Source organism: Eubalaena glacialis, chromosome 13 (assembly GCF_028564815.1).
Source record: "Eubalaena glacialis isolate mEubGla1 chromosome 13, mEubGla1.1.hap2.+ XY, whole genome shotgun sequence".
Taxonomy (NCBI): Eukaryota; Metazoa; Chordata; class Mammalia; order Artiodactyla; family Balaenidae; genus Eubalaena; species Eubalaena glacialis.
This window is the reverse complement of record NC_083728.1, coordinates 29778520-29801675: the sequence shown is the minus strand read 5'-3', so window position 1 is coordinate 29801675 and position 23156 is coordinate 29778520. Positions and strand designations below refer to the sequence as shown.

The 23156-nt window shown below is 52.8% G+C and overlaps 1 protein-coding gene across 3 annotated transcripts in view; it reads right to left on the bottom strand.

The window, feature by feature from the left end:
• LOC133102887 (tyrosine-protein phosphatase non-receptor type substrate 1-like) overlaps positions 1 to 20808 on the bottom strand; it is a 41438-nt gene extending 20630 nt beyond the window's left edge. The window contains exons 1-3 of one of the 3 annotated variants that reach the window (XM_061207996.1): positions 20438 to 20808; positions 19494 to 19581; positions 1405 to 1674 (exon numbers count right to left, since the gene is read on the bottom strand). In XM_061207996.1, the coding sequence (XP_061063979.1) occupies positions 1405 to 1674; positions 19494 to 19572 (349 nt within the window). In that variant the 5' untranslated portion in view covers positions 19573 to 19581; positions 20438 to 20808. Of the gene's footprint in view, positions 1 to 1320; positions 1675 to 19493; positions 19582 to 20069; positions 20155 to 20437 lie in introns of those variants that run through there. The other 2 variants (XM_061207994.1, XM_061207995.1) reach the window with 2 other exon arrangements.
• Between the last annotated feature and the right edge of the window lie 2348 nt (positions 20809 to 23156).

The following is a 23156-nucleotide window of genomic DNA, read 5'->3' as shown; positions in this document are numbered from 1 at the left end:
TTGATATTTGTCAACAAAAGACTGACAGACGCTGTCTCCATATGCTGAGCACTTTGCAGCTGTTGAAACACTGGGCAGCTCCAGGTGCTGATATGGAATGAGGGATTTGTGGCTAAAAATAGGGAGAGGTTCCCAGTCACCTTGGGCCTCAGGGCCTGAATGTGAGGGGCATTCTGAACCTTGGGGAAACCTATGGAAAGGCTCCCTGTTCAATGGTTAATTCAAGGAGCTTTTATCTTGTCCCCTCTATGTGCCAGGCTCTTCCATGAAACCAGTTCCAATGGTGGTGCAGGAGGGAGCCCGGCCTGGAATCAGATCGGGTTCTGGGAGGATCCCCTCACTGACCATGTGGCTGTGGTCTAGGTCCCTGTCACGTCTTGGCCTCAGGCTCCCCATGTGTACGTTGGGGGTTGCACTGGATGGTGTCTAAAGGTCCCTCCTGTGTCACAGTCCAGGATTCAGGAGTCAGAAAGAGGATCCAGGGTCTTTGTCAGAAAACTCTAAATGAGCGCCTTTGCGGCCTCAATGGGGCAGCCCCTAAGTCACCCACATGCGGAACCTCTTCCCTGGGGAGGCACATTCTGAGATGACCCAGCTCTGCTGGGAGCCTTCAGTGACTGTGTGAGTCGGTCTCTGAATCACAGGAGGGTTTTCCCAACAGACCCCCAGGAAACACCCAACCTCTGGGCATCTCCTCTAGCCCGGCCGTCAGAGTAAACACTGAACCTGTGCCGTAAGAATTTCTTCTCAGTGTGATGTTTCTGAAGAGGAAATAAAGAAACCCTGCCCTGGAGAGACTTCTCTTTGGAAAAGGAAAGAACATAAGTTTCATGGGAGAAGAGCCCTTGTCTGCTTTGTTCACTGCTGCTTCCACAACATCTGGAGCAGGGCCTGGCACACAGTAGGTGCTCAATAGGTGCTGAATAAAGAGAAGACTCAGCCACATGGAGGGGAGCACTCTCTGGAGGCAGGAGGTGATACCTGGGCTGTGACGGGGCAAGTCACTCAGACTTTCAGTTCCCTTATCCCTGGAACCAAAGGGCTAGATGGGATGGAAAAGGCAAGGGCTGTGGAGCCAGGCAGACTGGGGTTCCAGACTTTTCCCAGCTTTACCAGTTGTGGGGCCTTTGGCAAGTAGCACGACCTCTGCAGGCCTCAGTTTCCCTGATCTGCAGAAGGGAGAGAAATCAGATCATGATATAAGCACCCACTGCTGCACTTGATTCTTTTTTTTTTTCTTTCTTCTCAAAGGGTGGAGGGCATTCTTGTTGACTTGCTGTCACAGACCAGGGGGACAAAGGAGACCCAGGCCATACTCACCACTCACAGCGAGATGAGTGCCTGGTCCAGACTTAACCTCCACGTCAGGGGTTGCTCTCTGGAACTTCACACAGTAGTACATACCGGTGTCTGCTGGGGTGATGTTACTGATGTGGATGGAAAAGTCCGTGTTGTTTCTCCTTGTAGTATCTGCAACACTTGTTACTCGAGGGAAGGGGCCTCCTTTGAGACTGTAGATTAACTCTCGGCCTGGCCCTGTGCCCCTGAACCACTTGAAGGGCCCCACGGGGAGCAGGGAGGTCACTTTGCAGTGCAGAGTGGCCGTCTCTCCTGCTGCAACTGAAACTGACCGGTCAGGTTGAATCACCTGCAGCTCGTTCACACCTGCCACTCCTGGAGGGAAACACAACCCAGTTATTTATTCATCCTTATGTGATCCTGTAGGTTTTCTCAAGTGTTTATCAACAACAGTTTTCATTGACTTCGTGCACCATGAGCCACACCTGAACTCAGCACCTTGCACCGGTATCACATGTAACCTGCACAATGAGCCTGTAACGTTGAGACCCTAATACAAGAGAGGAAAGTGAGGCACAGAGAGCTTAGATAATGTGGCAGAGAGTAGGTTTGAGTACTTGAGCCCGCTCTGGAAGTCATGTCTGAACTGGGCTCTCAATTCAAATCTGAATTTACCAGGAATAAAGAAAGGGGCACAGTGTTCCTGAGAGAGGGAGCAGCCTGGGCAAAGGCTCAGAGGTAGGTGGTAGCATGGTGTGCGGGGGGGGCTCTACAAGGAGCTCAGATTCTGTTTTGGGTCTGGCTCAGGAAGCAGGCCCTGGAAAAGTACTCAGCAGTTGGGGCTTGTCCAGGCCGTGGACTTGTGAAGTACAAGTACTTGGGTGTGAATCCCGGCTCAAGGCTTATTGCTGTGTGACCTTGGCTATCACTCAGGCGGCCGTGAAGATCCCACAGGGAGGCCTGTGAGCATGCTCGATAACTGCACACTGGATACTGCTTGATGCCTTTAGTTTGGGCAGGTCCCTTTACTGCCCTCTGAGCCTCAGTTTCCTCATCTGTCAGTTACTATGGCCCCGTCTCCACGGATCTCTAGTAGGAACAAACAACATGTCTAGGCCAGGACAGTGTCAAAAAGAAGGGTCTGGTCTTTGGAGCCATCTGAACTGGTTTGAGACCTGGCTCGCTTTTTATTCACCCATGACCTGAGTTTATGCATTGCTTTAGTATCAGTTTCCTCATCTACAAGATGGGTAGACCACCCCCAGGCTTCTGCGTGTTCTGAAAAGAAAATGAGATCACATGCAGAAGTCACTTAGCACCAGGCTGGGCACAGGGGAAGCTACTGTCATCACACAATGAATAAATGAGGAGGGTCAGCTGCTCAAACTTCACTCCCACCAGATCTCGCTAATGCTCCTTCAGGCCAGGCCCGGGCTGGATGCTGGGACACACAGGGGCTGGACCCAGGTCGGGCCTCAAGGGCTCCCAGGCTGGACAGCTGGAAGGGGTCCTAGAGGTTGGCGGTGGGGAGGGACCTGAGTCCCAAATTGGAGAGGACTGGGGCACATGAACAGGGACTCCCAGTAGAGGAGGTTGGGAGGGAGGGGGACACAGGAGGAAGATGGACAGGCCTGGTGAAGATGCTGTGAGAGGTGCTGTAGATGCTTGGAGTGAGGTGCAGCCGGGGCCTTGATTCTGAACAAGGTGTGGGGTGGGCAGAAAGGACAGATCATGAAGACCTTGGAGAAACACACACATACACACACACACAGAGACAGAGAGAGAACCACTGAGATGGGCAGAGGGAGGGGCAGACAGACAGAGATGGAGTGAGAGACTGAGAAGGAGGCGGAGGGAAAGAGAGAATAAGACAGAGACACGGAGGGGCAGCAGACTGGTAGAGATGCAGATGGGCCAACTGGTCTCTGCCTGGTTGACCTTTGATGTGACCCTGTCCTGTCCTGACCGAGGCCACCTTGCCTTGTACATTGGACAGGGTTGCAGTTGATGCCCCGAGCAGCCCCTCACCTCTGGCTGAGCTGGAGAGAGACCTTGTGAATTTACCCAGCCACAGACTCCTTCACTGCAGGTAAGCCCAGGGCCTCAGGACGGGCCTCTCATCCCCTTCCTGTGGTCCCAGCCCTGACTCCCATGCCAGGGATTGCCCGTTTCTCATGGCCAGTGAGTGGAAATGCAGAGTGGCAGCCTGAGGACAGCCTGACCCCCATGGTGCAGGGAAGAAACCACTGTCTGCAGAGGACAGGGGCTTGGGGTAGAACTGTTGACCAGGTGTGTGAGAGGCACACGGAGGAGGCCCACAGAGGCAGGCAGGGACCCCGAGAGATCCCAGGCAGCATCAACAGCTGCCAAGAGCATCCAGCCAGGACCATTCCCGAAGGGTCTGCGTTCTCCACTGGAGACTGGACTAGAAATGCCACCGGCAGGAAGCATGCACGCTGGGCCTGCAGGCTCGGGTGAGAGCACGGCCCCCCCTTAGCCAGCTCAGCACCCGCCCTCCCTGGGCCTCCACTCCGTCCTCCACAAAGTGCGGTACTGGCACCCACCCCCCCAAGATAGTCATGAGGACACAGTCGGACGTAAGTGCCTGCAGCACAGGTGCTGGTTAAACTTTAGTTTCTGTTCCCATTATGATCACAGATACATTATTATATACTTGATTTTCTCTGGATTGTCATGTTCCCCCCAAGCAGGATGCAGGATCCACAAGGAAGTGTTTCCAGCCCCCTGCCTAGAACACTGCCTGGCACACACCGGGCCCTTGATAAATACATGTTGAATGAACGCATTAATGAAGGAAGGAGGGATTTCACTAGCTCCTGGGCAAATCCTCTCCCTGAGGCTCTTTCTTCATCTGTTAAAGGGGCTGTCACAGGCAGGTCTGGGAGATGGCGAGCCTGGAGCCCGGGACTGTGCCTGGCCCATAGATCCGCAATCAATGATGGTTATTATTATCCTTATCAATACCATCGCACAGGGCTGTGAGTCAGCAGCTGGCGAGGGAGCCGGGAGCAGGAGAGGAGGTGTGGAGCCAGGCCTGCGGCTGGGGCAGGGCTATTCTTGTGCTGCAGCCGGAGGCCTGCAGTCACAGCCAGGAGGCGACAATAAAATCTAGAGTTGTGTGGGGCTGCCCCGCCCCCCCCCCCCCCCCCCCGCCTTTTTTAGCTCCTCGCGAGCTCTCTCCACCAACTGCAGCCAGATTTAGGAGGCTTAATTAATTAGCTAGTGTTTATAAAGCGTTTGAAGAATTTTAAAAGTGCGACAGAAGTGCCAAATATTATTTTAATCTGCGTGTGTGTGTGTGTGTGTGTGTGTTTCCAGCAGAGTCTTTCCCTCGCTTGCTTGCTTTTCTTCTTCTCTGCAGGTTCTGTTCTGGGAATCGGCCTTGTTAAAAATCACTCCTGCGGTTCTGGGCCTGGGGTCATCACGCTGGCATCACTCACAAACCCATTTCCCGCTCTCTCCTGCCCTCCTGGCAGAGAAAGCGATGGTTTAGCAGCCTGAACTGTCTCTGGGAGAGGAGGGCAGCTGGACAACGTCACATGATGCTGGTGGGAATGGAGAGTGGCACATCCTTTCGGGAAAGCAGTGTGGCAGGAGGTACCACAGGTGTGAAAGCTGTTCTCCAGCCTTTGCTGGGCTGTTCCATGAGGACATGACCCCGAATATGGAGTGGGGTTCCCATGTAATGATCTTGAAAAAGTTGGGAAAAAACCCAAGTGGCCAATGACAGGGGATGGTTAAGTGAACAGTGGCCTGTCCACTAGATGGAATTACAGGTAGCCATAAAAAACCATCACTGTGAAACTGTAGTAGTCTGGAAATTTTTGCATGGCATAATTTTAAATGATACTGTGGTTAGCAAATAAAATCTGTTTATTGCAAAGCATTTAGAGAAAACAAAAAGTATAAAAAGAAAATAATCTCATAGAATACCATCAAAGATAACTGTGATCAACATTTTGATGTTGTTAAAATATGAGTGAATAAATATGTAAAATCATACTCAGGTTACTAAGGATATGTGCAAACATTTTGTTTCATTCATTCAGGTGTTGTTATAAAAATTAAAAATTGGAAATATTCTAATTTCCAAGAAAAGGAGGCTGTTGATCCCCTGATGACGAACTCACATGATGACCAAGCCTACATGTAAGGATTATAATTATGGACACAGAAATAGATTACAAGATCAGAGTCAGTTCCTGAGTGATGTTTTCAGTGTGATCCCAAACTTCTAGTTTTGAAAAAAATGTATATCTGATATTAAAGATTAGTAGTAATTAACTGTGAGTAGTAGACTTCCAAGGGATTTTGCTTTCATGTCTTCTGTTTGTGTTACTTGTGCAATAAAAAAGCAGGAAAACTGCTTTCAGTATGATCATGACATTGTAAACTAAAACTACGTATAAATAAACAACTGCAAGGTACTATACAAAGCTATAAAACACAACTCTCTTTGGATCATGAATCTAATGGGTTTTTCCTTTTTTTCCTTCTATTTTGGGTATTTTCAGATTTTCCAAACTGGATGCCTATTAAAGAATATTTACAGTATCCCATTTTGTAATAAGAAAATACAGTGCTTGGCGCAGAACAGATGTTCAATAAATATCTGCAGACTGACTGATCGAATTGTCTAGAGAAAAGGCCTAGAATGATAAACATCACGATGTTAAGGTAAGTTACGACTGGGAAATGGGACCAGCGGTGGGTGGACACGGGGAGAGGCATATTTTCTATTTTACAGCAAATAATATATTGAAGTCTCTCTCTCTTTTTTGTAGTGAACATTTGTTGCTTTTGAAAAAATATTAAGTAATGAAATAAAACACGTGAGTAAGTTATCTAATGGAAGAAGTCAGCACAGTGGGTGGAACTGCCCCTTGTACTTGTTGTAAGAGGAACTCTGTCCACAGGATGCAGGGAGCTCACAGCATGGGTGGACAGTGATGAATTACCAGAATCTCCTGTGAGCCAGGCCTTCAGCTCAGGGCTGCAGAACGGCTGTGTCCTGGCCTCTTGGGGCTTGCGCACGAGCAGACAAGATAGACTTTAAAGAAATAACTCCAATGCTACATTTGGCCTGAGCCCCAACCCTTTAGACATGGGCCTCCTGCTGGCATCTCTGACCCCATCTCCTGCCCCCTCCCCATGACCTGCCTCCCCCCACCGCGCCCACTTTGTCCTCCACGAATAGGCCAAGGAGGGTGCGAGAGATGAAATAAGGTGGGGACTGAAAACTGACCATTGGACTTGGAAAAATATCTTTGATTTTTTTTTTTTTAACAACAATTGTGTAGTTTTTGAGATTAAGAAAAGATGAAAACAATTTCATCAGAAGTGAAAAAATAAGCATGGACGCTTTTCTAATGGAAAAAACAAATCAACTTAGAACTGAAACTTGCCGAGAGGGAAACAGGGCCACTGTGATCTCTGGGTGTGATTCCTCCTGCTTCATCAGGATGCAGAGGCAAAGCTGAAATGCACATTTCCCAAGAGCCAGCCTTTCCCTGATGGGCGGCTCACTGCCACTTGCATGGGAGCCTGCCTGCCCCTGGAAGCAGTGGGTCACCAGAGCAGGGGTCTTGAGGACAGGCTGGAGGTTACCCCTCAGATTTCCACAAACTCAAGGAGCCCGGGGCTTGGGAGGCTATGGCTGGAGGTCTGGCAGTGCCCAGGGCTCGGCATCCCAAGATGGCATCCACCGCGGCCCCCACAGCTGGGGCAGCTCAGCATCCCCCTTTCCTGACCTCGATCGTTTTCGGCCATCCTCAGGGGGCTGCTGGTTTATGCCCCCAACACAGCAGCACCTCATCAGGTGCTGCCTTTGGTATCTTCTGGGTTATGATTTGATGTCTGTGTACGAGAGTGTGTAGTGCAGGAGTGTGGATGGGAGTATGCACATAGGAGTGAAAGAGGGCAGATGCAGGAGTGGGTACACGAGTGCACAAGTGTGCCAAGGACAAGTGTTCACACACATGTGCATGGGTGGGCATGTGCACAAGATGCTCGTGTGTGCAGGAACGTGCTCTGGTGCAGCTCAGAAGTGTGCCAGAAGAGGACCAGGGACCAGGGGCAGGAGGGGGGCATGAACTGTGCCCAGGAGAGTATCTGAATGTGGGTGTGAACCTGTTGGTGGCATGAGAGGGTCTGTCTGCACCTGAGGTGTGAACAGATAGATAGCTGGGAGGGGTGTGAGCATGTGGGTGCATAGAATGTGTGTGGGCAGGGGAGGATAGGAGTGGGCTGTGTGCACAAGTGTGTGTGTGTGTGCACGCAGGGAGGGCATATGTGCGATGGAAATTGTGTATACGTGAGTGTGAATGTGAGGGTGTGTGTGCTTTAAGTGCTGGGGAGCAGGGGCCCAGCGTGTGTGGAGACCACTGTCTGTGTACACTGTGTGTCCACGCACCCGAGTGTGTGAGTGTACCCAGTGGTGAACATGCCTGGCACATACAGGGTGGTGAGAGAGGAAGAGGGCAGGGAAGATGCTTCCCTCAAATCTGGCTCCTGGTGGGCAAAGTGCTGCATGGCCCCTGGCACAGGGTCCTGCCCTTGACCAGAGACTCAAAACTTTACTGAGCACCTACTTACTGGGTGCTAGCCGTAGGGCACAGTGGTAAAGAAGCCAGCCTGGAAATGCCCTGCTGAAGCTCATGACCCTGGGTGGGGCAGACAGTTCCCAGGATGCATTCAGGAGGGGGCTGCATGGGTGATGGCTGTGTAGACTCTGCAGTTCCCAATTGGGGAGCTTGGGGCTCTGATTCAGGAGTACCAGCTGCAGCTAGGCGCTGATTTTCCTCTGGAGTCAGAATGATTCATTCATGGCCTTTCAAACCTCACTCTATTGCTAGGCCCTGTCCTAGATGCCACAGGACACAGAGCCAAGTAAGATGGATCCCCACCATTGTGGGACAGAGTCCCGGACACAGGCAATGATCATGTGCAGGGTGATCAGTGAGCAAGAAGAGGCTTGGGGATAGGGTTTTGGAAGAGGGGTGAGATCTGAGAAGACTTCCTGGAGGTGGTGGTCCCTGAGCTGCATCTTGAAAGCTGACAGAGGCTGGGGAGAAGGGAAGGCATTCAAGAAGGTGGAACTTTTCTTCCTCTGCACAAAGGTGCAGAGGAGAGAAAAGGGCTTGGCACAATTCAGGGACCAGGGCAGAGTCTTTGGGACATGCTCAATGGCTGTGAGCAAGCTGGGGAAGGGCTAGGGACTGGGCTAACCTAGCACCTGAAAGGATGGCTTCAGTTACCATCTGAACAGCAGGTCATCACTGGGAGCAGTCTACTGATACCCATTGGGTGGAGATGCCCCAGGTCCTGCGGTGGAAACTAGCACCTGCCTTGGAACCAGCACAAATGAGGATACACATGGCCTTGTGAATAAGGTGGGGGAGGGCCCAGTGGGCCCAGGGTACTTTCTCCTTCACCCCCACTCCAGGCACTCAGAGAACTGGGTACTGTCCATACCCTTGCAGGGAAAGGGCAGACCCTGGTAGCCCCTTCCATGCAGCAGGTAAACTCCTAAGGTGCCAGGACAGTCCATAGCTTGGGCTCTGGGGCCAGAAGACCTGTATATCTCAGCCCTAGTGGAGTGACTTGGCAGAGTCACTTTTCTTTAAGCCTCTACTTTCTCACCTGTAAACAAAGGGGTGCCATTGTCTCTCTCCCCAAGACCAAATGTTCAGTGGTTGGAAGAGCTGGCCTGAGATCTGTACGTTTCCTCGACTCCCATCTTTCTCCTGACCCACAGCCAGTTATTAGCAGAGCTTGCTGGCTCACCTTCCAAGATCTGGCCAGACTCTGACCTTTCCCTAGCACCTCTACTGCACCACCGTTCCTCACCTAGATCCTTATCTCAGCTTCCAAACCGGCTTCCCTGCTCCACCTCACCTCTGTGTAACACGTATCCTCCCTGCAGCCAGAGGAGCCTCTAAAACCTAAGGTAACATCATTCCATTGTGCAAAACCCTCCTGCACCCTTCACCGTACTCAGAGTAAGACCCAGGATCCTTTTGGTGGCCCCCAGGGCCCTGCAGCCTTGCTCTCAACCATGCCAGATTCTCTACTCACCTCAGGGCCTTTGCACTTGCCATTCTCTCTGCCTGACACTCTCAACCCCTAGATATCTGCATGTTGGGTCCCTCACCTCCTTCTGGCCTAAGAGGCCTTCCTTGGCATGCTATATAAGACACTACCCCCCTCGATGTCCCTTGCTCTGCTTTATTTTTCTACAACACATATCACCCTGTATCTACAATACATATCACCTGACATATTACAAGCATTTGTCAATTTCATTAGCATCTATCTCCCTACCCTAGATTTACTTATAAGCCCTTTGAAAGGGACTTAGTTTTGTTCCCTGCAGTTTCCTTCAGGTTTATACCAGTGCCTGGCATTTGTTGAATGTATGTTCTGGTTTGGATTCTAACTCTGCCACTCATGAGACCCCAGGAAGTGTCTTAACCCCTTTGGACTTCCGGTTTCTCATCTATAGTATGAGAATGATGATGATAATAATAATAATAATAACACTAGGGCTTTTCTAGGATGAAACAGGCTAATGTGTGTAAAGAGCTCCGTGCTGCTCCTGGCACAGAGGAAGCACTCGGTGCAGGGCAGTGTTACCATGCAGTGGATATTTAAGGATGAAGAGGATGACGGAGGGTCACAGCCTTAAGCCTGAGAAGCTAATGATTCTCTCTGAGGCAGAACTAGCTCTGCCCCAATGTCTGCACAAGAACACTTGGAGCTGGACCTGTGGGCAGGCTGTATGCACTGTTGGCGGGAGGCCGGGGGGCAGGGAGGGTCAGAGCCCCGGTGAGCATTTGCTAGGTTTAGCCGGGACCTGGAGGCAATGAAGAAATGCTCGCAGCGCAGCCCTGTTTGCAAAGCAGCAGGGAAAGAACTACGGATACGTGTGCGCTGTAAGCACCCTTCATATTCGCCAGGCCTGGTGGGGGCCAGGTGAGGCTGGGAGAGCATGCAGGGGCACTAACACCCACCATCCACTTCCTTGACAACCTAAGGACCTCCTTCCCACCTCCCCATTTTGCAGAGGGAGAAACTGAGGCCCGGAAGTGAGGCTTGGAGAGGCTGAGAACCCAGGTGGTGTCCTTCCAACCTCCAGGCCCAGCTGTTACTCTAGGACAGGTCCTGGTGATGCCCGACCACGGTCTCATGGGTACAACGTGTGGATGAGGTCACATAACAGGGAGCCCTCATTTATTTAACTGTTACGACGGCCTAGTGAAGCAAGTGCTGTTGTCACCAGCCCCTTCCTACAGGTAAGGAAGCTGAGACCCTGAGAGGCAGGGAAGGGGCAGAGGCAGGACTCAAACACTGAGGTCAGTCACGTGCGATCTCTTCCCCCTGTGACTGGGTCCCCTCTGGCTCAGGATTCTGGATTCTCAGGCTGCCAAGGACGTACACACATTTTCCCAGCTGAGATAAAGGCCCCCTTAAAAGGAACACGCATTTATTAAATGACATTTGCCAAGGTTTCAGCACACTCTGCTGCCCACAGCAGATAGTCTCTGGACAAGATTTTTCCCCAAGCTGACACTATCCGCTGATGCCTTTTATAGTGCTTTTTGCAGTTCACAAAAGCACTTTCCACAGCTCTTAATTCCCTTAACCCTCAACAGTCCCTGTGTGGGAGGAAAGGGTGGTAGCATTTCCATTTTACAGATGAGGAAACTGAGGCTCAGAGCAGGGAAAGACACCTGCTCCAGAGCACACAGCCAAGAAGTGGCACATGCTGGATTCACTAAGGAATGTGCCCCAAAGTGGGTACCTCTCCACTGCCTCCCCTGCTAGAGAGGGGTTCTGGGGTACCATCAAGATGAAGGGTGAGAGAGGCATCCTGGCTGGAGCATCTGAGCTGGAAGGGACCAGCAGGAGAGCAGCCAAGCTGAGCCTCCACTTCACAGAAGGGGAAACTGAGGCCCAGAGGGGCAGTGTAGTGAGTTCCAAGTCCCGGCTGGTAAGTGATGGAGCAGGACCTCCACCTGCTCTGTAGAGCTCCAACCATAAAATGGTGATCACACAAAGATAACAGTAATAGTAATGATGGTTAATGAGCATTGAGCACGGGTATTATCAGGAGCACGACAGGCTTCACCAGCCTCCGCAGGGACCCAGCAACACAGGCTGTCATCACCCCCACTTCACAGAGGGCAAGACTGAGGCTCAGAGAGGTACAGCCACTTGGCCAAGGTAACAGGGCTGCGGAGCAGTCTGACTCCACCCACAACTTCACCCACTGCACCACACAGCCTTGTGCAATGAAAGACCCTCTGGGGGAGGCTGGCGCCAAGTCAGGCCCTCCAAACCAAATCAAGGCCAAAAGGGCGTAGCACGAACTGCGTCATGTTTCATGGTTTGCCTGCTGGTTCACCAGGGTGTCTACACTGGGGCAAGCTGTTCTGTAAAGCCAGAATTTAAGTACCAATTCCAGGGTTTCTGGGCCCCTACCTCTATCCCAGCTGGCACTGATATTTTGTGCTTCCTGATATTTTAGGGATCCCTATTTCAGCACAATAGGCAGGGATTTGCAGTGTGGTCATAGCCCCCGTTACAGAGGTAGGACTGTGTAGTGGTTAGAGCACAGGTTTGCCTTCCAACCAGGGTTACTGCCTGTGTGACCTCATGGCTCTGAGCTCCCTTTTTAAAATGAGTGTCTTTCTTCATTCAACCAATATGTATTAATCTGCCTACTGTTACCAGGCCCTGTGTAAGGTCCCAGGAGGCCCAGCAGTGAATAAGACAGACATAGTTCCTACTCTCATGTAGCTTATATTCTAGTGGGAGAGACAGGGCTGAAACAATTAAACAAATATAGAAATGGCTAGGAGTGCAAACGAATTTGGTGCCACGATAGAGAATAACAAGCAGAACTACTTTTAGAATGGGGCAGTTGTAAAAGGCATCTCCGAGGAGGTGAGATTGCAGCTGAAACCTGAAGGAAGCAAAGACCAAGGAAGGTGTTCCAGTAGGAGAGAACAGCAAGTGCAAAAGCCCTGGGGTAGGAAAGCAGCTGGTGCATATGAAGGCCAGAAAGAAGACTGCTGTGGCTGAAGCCCATGGAGGAAGGCAAGTGTGGTACTAGTTGGGGCTGGAGAGACGGATGTGGTCCAGAAAATGCCATGTCTCATGGATCATTGTAAGGAGTTTGATTTTATTCTAAGGGCAGTGGGAACCACTGAAAAGTTTGGAGAAGGACAAAGAGGATTTGATTCACTCCAGCTGCTATGAGTAAAGAGACTGGAGGGGGTAAGAGTGAAAACAGGAAAGCAGTGATGAGGATGCTACAGCGTTTAGGGGTCTGAGCGCAAATCCTAGCTCTGTACTTATAAGCTGTGTGACCTTAGGCAAGTTACTTCACCTCTCTGAATCTCTCTTTCTTCATCTGTCCAATGGGTATAATAATAGTCCCCATCTTACAGAACTGTGTGGTGAGAATTAAATGAGATGATGTACAGAGTAATGATCATATCACATGACCTCACATGTTCAATGTCAAGTGCTCAGTGAACCAGATCCTACTTGGTCTGGCCCTGACCTCTCCTAACTCCCCTACTGCCTATCTCCCTTAAGTCCAGACTCACTGGCTATTCCTGGAACACAGCTAACCCATCCCAGCCTCAGGGCCTTTGCACTTGCTTCTCCTTCTGTGTGGCCTGCTCTTTCCCTGATATTCTCATGGTTGCTCCCTTAGTTTTATGCAGGCCTCTGCTCCTCGGAGAGGCCCTCCCTCTCTCCCCATTCAACCTTCTATTCCCTCGACCTGCTTTAGTTCTCTGCATGGCACTTGTCTCCACCTGACATAATGTTTACTTGGGTCTGTTTTTCCTTCCTCACTAGAGTGTCAATGCCATGAGAGCAGGTATTTTTGTCTGTTTGCAGTTGTATCCCTAGCACCTAGAGCCACCCCTGGCACATAGATGCTCAAAAATATTTGTTGAATGAATATCTGTAATTAAAATGATGATAATAAGGACAGAAAAGTGGTTGAGTAAACCAAGACTTGGATCCAGCTTTATTTAACTCTCACTGGTTATGTGGCCTTGGGAGGAGCCCAACTCAGCTTTGGGGAATCTCAGTTTCCTTATCCATAAAATGGGGATGAAGGATTCTATGCTTTTTGGCTCATTGTAAGGATTAGACAGTGGCACACATCCAAGTATTGATGGATGAAATGATGCCTGATGTCTACCATTTGCTTTACAATCCTCCATCCTCCTCCTCCCACCCCCAGAAAAATGAGGGGCAGGTGAAACATGAATGGCAGATGAGTGTTGAAGCTGGGGTTCCTCACACCATTCCTCATCTCGCAAATGTTTGAAATTTTCCAAAATAAAAAGATAAGGAAGAGGCAGCACAGATTCACAGCTCAGCTGGTCCCTAGCACACCGTGCACTACTTTCTTCCAGCATGGGCCGCCACTTCTGGAGGACACTGCAGGCTCTGAAGAATGAGGGCACGAGAGCCCACCGTGGCATTGTCACCCACACGCTCCGGCTCCAGCCCCCTAGCCTGCAGGCTCATCCCTCACTCCTGGCTTCCAATCTCCCCCTGATCTGGGCACCTGATCTCCCTCAGCTCCTGGCTTACTCTGCAGCCATCTCACACTCTGCGTCCCCAATCGGACGTGCCAGGAAATCTTACAGACACAAAGAACCAATTCTGTATAATGGCCAGCTTCCACCTCAGCTGTTTTGCATCTCTCTGGACTGAGGGCCTGGCAGGACACCTGGCAGGGAAAATCCACCTTGCGGAAGGCTCCATCAAAAGAGCCGTCCCAGGAACGCCCAAGTTAACAGAAAAGCAGTTTCAGTTGTGAAAATAGATGATTCCTTCTTCAGTATGGGACAGAGACACATCTTGGGAACGCCCGCTGCCTCTGCCTCCCAGAAGGATACACTGATTGACAGAAATATGAGAGGAGCGCCAAGGGGGCAGGACGCCAGTACCCCAGGGCCTCAGTGTTTCTACCTGTCAGGGCGAAATGACGCCTAGTGAGTGTACATCATGGGTGCTATGGTCATCCTGACTCTGCCACTTACTGTGTGGCCTTGAGCAAGTTGCTCTGTCTCTCTGAGCCTAGTTTCCTCACTGGTCAGATGGATTTGATGACAACCATGCACATGACCCAGGGTAACTGAGTACCACTGGGATCATACATGCCCAGTGCTGAGCCCAGTAAGTGGCCAGAAACAATGTTTCCCATTATTATTACTTTGGTATTTTCCAGGGAATTTGGGATCCTGTCAGATTTCTAGCTTTAACGATGGAAACTTCCAGCACAGCTCAGTTTTAAAGAGCCTTGGCCTGGATGACAGGGGGCTTGGCATGCCACCCAGGCCTTGCCAGGGGTCTGCTGTGTGAGCCTGGCCGGTCCCTTCCTCCCTCAGGGCTGCAGTTTTCTCAGCTGCACAAAGAGGTGCTGACTGATGGCTCTCTCAGGCCCCCTCCTGCTTTCCAGGTCTAGGAATCCACAATTCCAGCCCTGTGGATCCGGACAGAGACACCTAGAGGCAGGCTGTGCCCATGGCGGGCGCTCAGTCCCAGTAACTATTCCGTCACACCAGCTGGCCGGTCTCTGCGCAACTTGTCCTCCCCAACCGTACAAAAGCCACAGGGAAAAATGCCAATCTCGTGTTCACTCTCAACAGCTTTTGTTGTTCTGTGAGCACCTACCATGTGCAAGGAGCTGTGCTGGGTGCTTTACCAACATCAGTCCCACTCCCATAGATGAGAATACCCAACAGAACGAAACAATGACGATTACAACACTGGTTGAATGTAACGTGCAGTAAACTGGTACTGAGCGCTTACTACATGCCAGGCATGGTTTCAAGCGTTATACATGGGTTGGCTGACTTAGTCCCTGAAATACAGTTGTTGATGTCATCTCCATTTTACAGGTGAGGAAACCGAAACACAGAGCTCAATAAATTGTCCAAGTAGGGTATGCTGTGTCTGTACATGGAGAGGCTACAATGCAGAACCACTATGTGAACCAGAGTTAAACATGCACTCATATGTGATAAAGCAAGGGGAAAGTGATAAGTAGCCTTAGATAAATCCTGGGGTGAACGTTCAGAGGAGGAAGAGATCCCACGGAACACGAGGCAGCACAAATGGAAGGCTGAGTAGGATTCAGACATATGAAGATAGGGACGTACAGGGAAGGGCATCTCTGGTGGCAGGAACAGCATAAGTGAAGGCACAGAGATGAGAAAGTTCAGCTGAGGGTGTGGATTTGTACAAAGGCATTTACCAAACTGGGTTAGGCCGTGTGTTAATGGGCATTAAACAAACCCAATGCTTCTTGTTCATATGTCTGGGGAACCCTGGAGTAAACAAGGTCTGGCTGGGGCTCCTACAACTGCAGGCCTTCTCAGGGTCTCTTAGGTGCCAATGCAGTTGAGCTGCCAGGAAAGCTTTGGCTGCAGGGAGGAAGCCTGGTCATTTAGCAGCATCTCAACAGGTCAGCTCTTTGGAAAACACGTAGCTGAGAAATAGGGCCTGTCAGGGAGGGAGCCCAGGCCTTGTTGTAGGTTTTTTTTAAAAAAAAGAAAACTTGGACCCACTCAACAGTTTTGAGCAGGGGAGTGACATGATTAGAATTGTGTTGACAGACCAGAAATCTGAGCACATTAAAAAGAGGCGGAGCGGGGGGCACCTTCCATCAGTCCAGGACTACAAATAAGAAAATAATCTGTCGCATGGAGCCATTGGAAGCAGCAAGCGAGCGTGTGTGGGATCTGTACAACAGTTTTAGACTGCCTTCCTCTCACACACCCCCTCTCCATCTGTCGCAAAGGGCACCAGGAAGATGCAGGGAGGAAGATTCCAGCTCTGGGGCCTCCAGAGCTCGGCAGCCCAGATCGGGGGCTCTGACGGGAGCCACACTGCTCCCAGAGCTGTCGTTTATGACCACCAAGGGGCTGCCAGTGCTTGCATCCTCTGGGCGCTTTCAGAGAAATGACCATGGCTCAGTTAAAAACTTCTGCCCCAGAAGGAACCCTTCCACAAACCTCCATCTGAGCTGGGCGGGGGCCCCTCTGGCTCTCTTCAGCTTGGACTAAGTAACCCTGATTAAGTCACTGAATTTCTTCCCTCAAAGGCTGCCTAGCCATGAGGACAAGATTCAAAATCCAGGCTCCCTATCACTTACTCCTTGGACAAGTTACTTCCCCAGTTCTGGACTTTATTTTCCTCATCTGCAAAATGGGGATAACAGCCAACTCATGCTTTGCTTCACTGATTGATGGAATTACGCAGATGAGGTGCTCAGCACACAGCCTGGAATACAGGTAACATTCAAGGAACATTGGTTCTCCTCCCTTCTCTCAACACACGGTTCCCATCAGGACTTCATACGTGCTGGATGACAGCAAGTAAAGGAATGAATCACACCACAAGTCTCCACGGGGTTGGTAAAGGAATAATTAATGGCAAGAAAGTACCCAGAGAACACCAAGGCCTTAAAGGACCTTCCACAGACTGAGCTCTTTGGGGCCGAAGCACTCCGCCCCCCTTTCTCTCCTTGTGAAAGAGGAAGTGAGATGAACTTCACCACTTAGGAAAGTACAGAGGAGTCACCAGCACGCTACCCTCTTCCGACAGGTGAGAGGTTCAGCAGAGGGCCAGCTGTCCCCCAAAGCCTGACCCCCATTTTGGCCTGGCCTTCTCCAAGTCAGAGCAAGGAGTGAATGGGAGTTTATCTGAAGTCTGTTCAGCAGGGGTCCCAGAGGTCCCCAGACCTAGGTGGGGCCAAGTGAGGAGCCTGCAGGCTCAGTGTCAGGCACCGCTGCTGTGCTGCAGAATCTGGCTGCCCAGCTGTCCCCACCCCGGCCCCTTGCCCTTCTGCCAGCCTCACAATCTCCCTCCGTGAAGCTGTTTGAGGAAACAGGCCTCACGTTGGCTCCAAGAACACAGGTTGGTGACTTCACCAGCTTCTTTTCAGAATTTCCCTTTGGCAGCATTTGTGTTGATAGCAATCTTTAGAAACTTCTTTCCCTGCCTCCCCCAACCAAGATAATTCACATGACCAGCCCCCTCCAAACAGTGATCATGTGAAGCCATAGCAATCATGTGACACTTCCCAGGCTCACAGTTCTGCCAGAGACACTAGTAGTCATTCAATCCAAAGCTGCCTTCCTAAGCCTGACATTTGAGTTTCTCAAACAAATCCATTTTCTTAGAAAATTGGACAACTGCCTCCTTCTACCTTCCTGCCCTTCTGTCCTGCCTCTCTTCTGCTTTGTCATAAAGTCCATGCCTGGAGCCCTGAGAGAAGGGTCTGAAGCCCCATCCTTCAGCCAAACCAGGTGAATTCCATGCCACGGGCGAGGGTGACCAGGACCCTGTAGAACTGAGTGAAGGATGCTGGGATGCTTGAGCTCTGGCGGTAACATGCCTTCCTCACCACCCTCAACCAAGAAGTTTATTCTTACCTCCTAAGATTTATTTATTTCAAAGTTAATCTTTGCCCCTCTGCTGCTCCCACTTTTTCAGGCTATTGATGCTGAATGGATTGGAACAGAAGTTTTACGGCCTATCCTTTACCATTTTATAGATTGTTTTTACAGGCAAAAGGGGAGAATTTCCTCCTGAGAAGGGTGTTGGTGTTCCCAGGCAGCCCTGGGAAAGGCAGCTGCCCACTCGTTAATCAGCGTCACCCCTCATTTGCCAGGGATGGAACCACACGGGGTCCTGGTTAGAGAAGGGTCTGGAATAGACATTTAGAAATTAACTTGGGCCCAGTTCCCTGCTTCAGGAAAATTAAGCACTTGAGAGAGACCCTCGTGCACTTCCAGGCCAGGAAGGACGGCAGGGCAGGGCCTCGGACTTTTGCTGGGTGTAAATGGCCGGCTCAGGCAGGAAGGAGTAGATCGGAGATGCGATCGGCTCACCAGAGAGCCATGAAATCTATCAGGGCTTCCTCTTGTCCAGCGAGGACCCAACTGTAATTGAAAGACTGGGGGAGGGGAGGTGGGGGGATGCCTGCGTGGGTTCAGGGGAAACTGTGGGGCAGAGAGAAGCTGCTGTCTACCCCCACTTCTCCCTCCACCCACTGTTTGCTAGTTCTCCCTTTCTCACTGCTCTCAGCTGGTTACCAGTCTCTACGCAAATGCAGGAGGGGGGAGGTGTATACTGAGCTCATCTTTACCTCCTTCCTCAGGGGAGGGGAGGTGCAGAGACCCCTCTGCTGACAACACAGCTTCAAGGAGCCAAAAAAACGAGATTCCCATTCTCCCCCCAACAACTCCTTTAACACAGTTTCTCCACCCCCCACCCCCTCCCAGGAGACTCAGGGTGCTGCAAAACCCCTTTAAGAAGCAGGGCTCCTGAATGGTGACCTCACCCCTTGGCGACCACACGGCAGACTTCTGAGCCCGCCTGCTGGATACAGCCAGGTGTTTGATGTAGGCCAACAAAAAGACATGCTCAGAGCCACAGGTAACAGCCCCACAGAGCACCTGAGCTGCAGGGAGTTGCCTGGAAGCCTGGGGAAGGGAGGAGGAAGGAGGAGGGGCCGGAGAGCAGCAGGGAGCACAACCATCCAGCGAGAGGCTTTGGCAACCACGGGGACAATCTGCTGTGTTTTCACATCAGGATCTGTGGATTGCAGCAGCTCACCCCAGGGTTACCCTGGCCTCCCTTCTTCTCTCTCCCCCATACTAACACTGTTTTACTCTGCGCACAAGAGGGATAGCTCACTCTTCCCTAATTGCAACAGCCTGCTTCTGTTCCATCCCGTCAGTACTGGAAGGACCTCTGCCCCTTCTCTTAGACCCTGAAGTCAAACATGTGGAAAACATAAGAGCTTCTAGAGAAGCCAGGGGCGCCTTGCTCTGAAAAGCCGCTGACAGGCTGCCTCCGCCATCAGATTGGGCACGGGCTGGTGAACCAACTCATCTGGGTCTGTCCTGGTGCCCAGCATAGTGCCGCACAGTCAGAGTCGAGACTGGGTTCCATCCTTGGCTGTGTGACCTTGGGCAAGTCGTGTCCCTCTCTGGGCCTCAGTTTCCGCATCTGTAACCCTGGTTACGGGCACCTCTCCCCCATTACTGCTCGACATTAGCCGAGTGGCGGTCTGAGAGGCCTGAACCCGCAATCTGGGGACGGCAGCGGTGGGGGGTGGGGGTGCTTACCTGACCAGGCGCTGGACGCAGCGAGCAGCAGGCAGAGCAGCGGCCTGAGGCGGCCGGGGGCCGGGCGGGCGGGCTCCATGGGCCGCGGCTGCGGAGCGAGGAGGGAGAGCGGCCGTGAGTGCGCGCTCGGGCGGGCGCGGACTGGAGCGGGGAAATGACTAAGGCTCCCCCCTCTCCTCTCTCCTCTCCTCGCGGCCGGGCTCCCCCCCGCGCCGCAACCTCCCCGGTACGGGCGCCTGGAGCGGCTTAGGAGCCACCGTCAGCGCCGCGATTTTCGGAGAACCCCCCGCCCCCCGGAGAGATCGAGAGACGGAGAGGGGGAGAGACCCCAAGCACGCCAGAGACCCCAAGAAGCCAGGGACGGCCCGAAAGAAGCGGCAGGAGAGGGAAACAGACCCAAGGGAGCCAGGCAGAGAGCCAGAGACACAGAGAGGCGAGAGAGGGGGAGAGAGAGAGCGAGCGAGCGAGCTCGGAGTGAGCAAGGCGGCGCGCAGATCGAGACAGCGCGGGAGAGGGAGGACCGACGCGAGGGCAGGGCGAGGGGCAGCGGGCCCGGCCGCCCCCGCCGCTGCCCACCTGCCCCGCCCGGGCTCCTCGCGGCGCCGTGGCTCGCCTCCTCTGGCCCACAGTCCCGGCACGGCCCCCGCCCTCCTTCCCCTCCCCCTCCTCCCGCCGGCCGCGCGGGAAGCTGCGGGGCTCCAGCCCGGCCGGCACCTCAGCCGAGCGCCCGCCGGCTGCGCGCCCCGGGAGGGAGGGCGGCGCGCGCGGCCCCGGCAACCCCGCCCGGGCCCAGGCTGCGGCCCCCGCCGGGGGCGCCCCGCTCGGCTCGGGACCGGACCCAGAGCCCGGGCTCCGACGATGTGCCAGTTCAGAAGCCCGCGCGGCGGCCCCGGGCCCCGAACCGCCTCCCCCTCGTCCCCTCCTTCGGCCAGCCGGGCTCGGACCTGCGCCGCCGGGCCGGCGAGGGCTGCGAGACGGTGGAAGAGCCGCCGGGGCTGCCCAGAGCCCGGGCCCCTCGCTCCACTTTGCGCAAACTTGTTTTTCTAAGGTCAGCGCCGCGAGCCGGTTACATCGTCCTCTTAAGGTGGACTGGGGAAGTTGCGGCCGGCCTCCCCTCGCCTCCGGACTCCAGCCGCAGCCAGTCCCCCGCTTCCCGCCGCGGGAGGCTGGAGGCGGCGAAGGAGCGGGGGAGTGAGGGAAGGGGGAGCCCGCCTTTCGCCCCTCCCCAGTGGCCCTGCCCCTGTGCCCCAAAGCCGAAGGCCCCTCTCGGGGTGGGTGAGGGCCAGAGGGGCCCCGATTCTTTCAGAGCTGGGCCGAGGTGAAGGAAAAGCAGGAAGTAAGTGAAGGTAGGGGGAAGGGGGGGAGGAAGGAGAGAGTGATGGTACAAAAATAGCGTGTGTGTAGGAAGGACTTCAGTACCGCCTGGAAAAGCTCGCGGGGAGGAGAGGGAGTAGAAGAGGGGCTGTGGCCAGGAAACCCGAAGGGAAGGGTCCGGGCCTCCCTGGGGAGGTGGGTTCTCTTAGCGAGGTTCCTCTCTGTCAAGGCCGGCTGATTCAGGGGTGCAGAAGGCCCAGGCAGGGGTGCGGGGCCAGGGGGAACTTGAAGGCCTGGGCTTCAGGAAGATGGCTGGCGGTGAGGAAGATGAGGGGATGGGAGGAGAGCAGGGGCCAGAGGCCTGGAGGCAGGACAGAGCCTGCTGGTGAGAAAAAAGCAACCATTCTCCCTTTCTCAATCTCTCTCTCTGTTTCTCCCCTTCTTTGAGGGAAAGCTGTGTACCCAATAGCAGCCAGGCCAGAGATAGCAGGTGGGAATCCTCTGGTCACCCGGCCAAAGAAGGCTCCAGACTGTGGGAGGGAAGGGAGACCAAGACCCTCTGCTAATTGTAAATAACAATAGCCAGTTTGGCTTCAAAAAGCCGTTAGGACAATATCAAGCAAGGTGGGAGAAGGGCCAGTCCTATAAACTGAGTGGGGATTGAGGCTCAGAGAGGGAGGGGACTTGCCCAAGGCCACACAGCAAGGCCTGGGTAGAAACCAGATTTGAATTTCTGATTCCCAGGCTAAAGATCTTTGTACAGTGACAGCCCCCACTTCTCCCGCACCTCCCCAGACCCTACCCCAGCCTCCCTGTCGAGTGCCTGGTCCTGGTATGGTGCTAAGACAAGGAGGCAGGCAGGGTGCTGCCTAGGTTCAAATCCTGCCAGCCACCTCTTGTGAGCTGTGTAGACTTGAGAAAATACCTTGTCATTTTTGTGGCTCAGTTTCTTCATCTGAAATGAGGCCAACAGGAGTATCAACCTAAAAAGACTGGTGTGAGGTTTAGATGAATTAATATTTATACAACACTTTAAAAAGTGCCTGGCATGTACCAAGTGCCACATAGCGTTTGATAAATAAGTCAAGCATTTGACAGCAGTCCTTGGGAACCCACAGGGATCTGGGCAGTATTTGAAGTGCAAGGGGATTTTCTTTTCTTTGGGTGGGAGAGTACAGCAATGACCCACGCCATGTCCCTGTCCACAAGGAATTTACATTCTAGTGGGGAGACAGATAAGTAGACAAGCAGAAATAATTAATGAACAACAGAAGGTCGAGCTTACACAGTGAGAAGGGTGCACTCATTTAGATAGGGGTAAGGCCTCCCGAGAAGCTGGGAGCTGAATCACAGAGGGGCAGCAAGGTGAGGATTTGGGGATTTGTTCCAGGAAGAGGGACCAGCATATATAAAGGCCCAGGGGCCAGCTTGGCTGGAGGGGAACGAGTGAAGGATGGGGGAGAGTGGTCCAGCTGGGTGGCCTTGCAGGCCTTGCTAAAGCACCTGCATTTATTCTGCAGGAAAGAAATCGTTGGCGGGTGTTAAGCGTGGTCTGACTTATGTGTTTAAAAGGCCACTCTGGCTATAAGTGGAGAGTGGGCTGGAGGGCAGGGAGTGTGGAATCAGGACACCAATGAGGAGTTTTTCTAGGGTCCTCCTAGTATCTGAGGTGAGGGTAGGGAGTCTCTAACTGTTCAAGGCCACTTGTGACTGAGACCACGAAGGTGACCAGTGGGGCTTCTGGGAAAATCCATCACCCGGATCCATCTGGGTGGAAGTGGGGGCCGGGGCTGCTGCTGAAGGTCAGAGATGAGGCAGCCTCTGGCCTGGGCTTCCAGAAGGCTCTGCTGTTCACTGTACACACACACACACACACACACACAAACCTGCCCGGGATTAGGAAACTGCGGATTAGGGAAGGATAATAGTGGAACCAGCTGCTATTTATATGTAGCACCTTAAGCCAGGGCGCCCAGCAGGGCTTCCCAACACCCTCACCTCCGCCCCACGTGGGGGCCCTGGCCTTGTTCTCCTGACCCAGCATCCACATAAAAGTCACCCGTGGCTGACTGTCAGGGCTGGGAAGTCACTGAGACCAATGGGCAGCTGGATATACTGAGGTGGGGGGACAATTTGCCTGAGGTCACACAGATTATGGCAGATAATTGAGGTGAATCAGCCCCCCTTCATAGCAGGCTGGGCACTGGGGATGCAGCAGTTGGGAAAAACAGGCAAAAACCCCACCCCAAGGAACTGACATTCTGGTGAGGCAAGCAAGTCAGTCTGTAAAATAGCTAGTCTGTGGGATGGGGATAGGCTGCGGGGTAAATAAAGCAGGGAAGGGGCCCA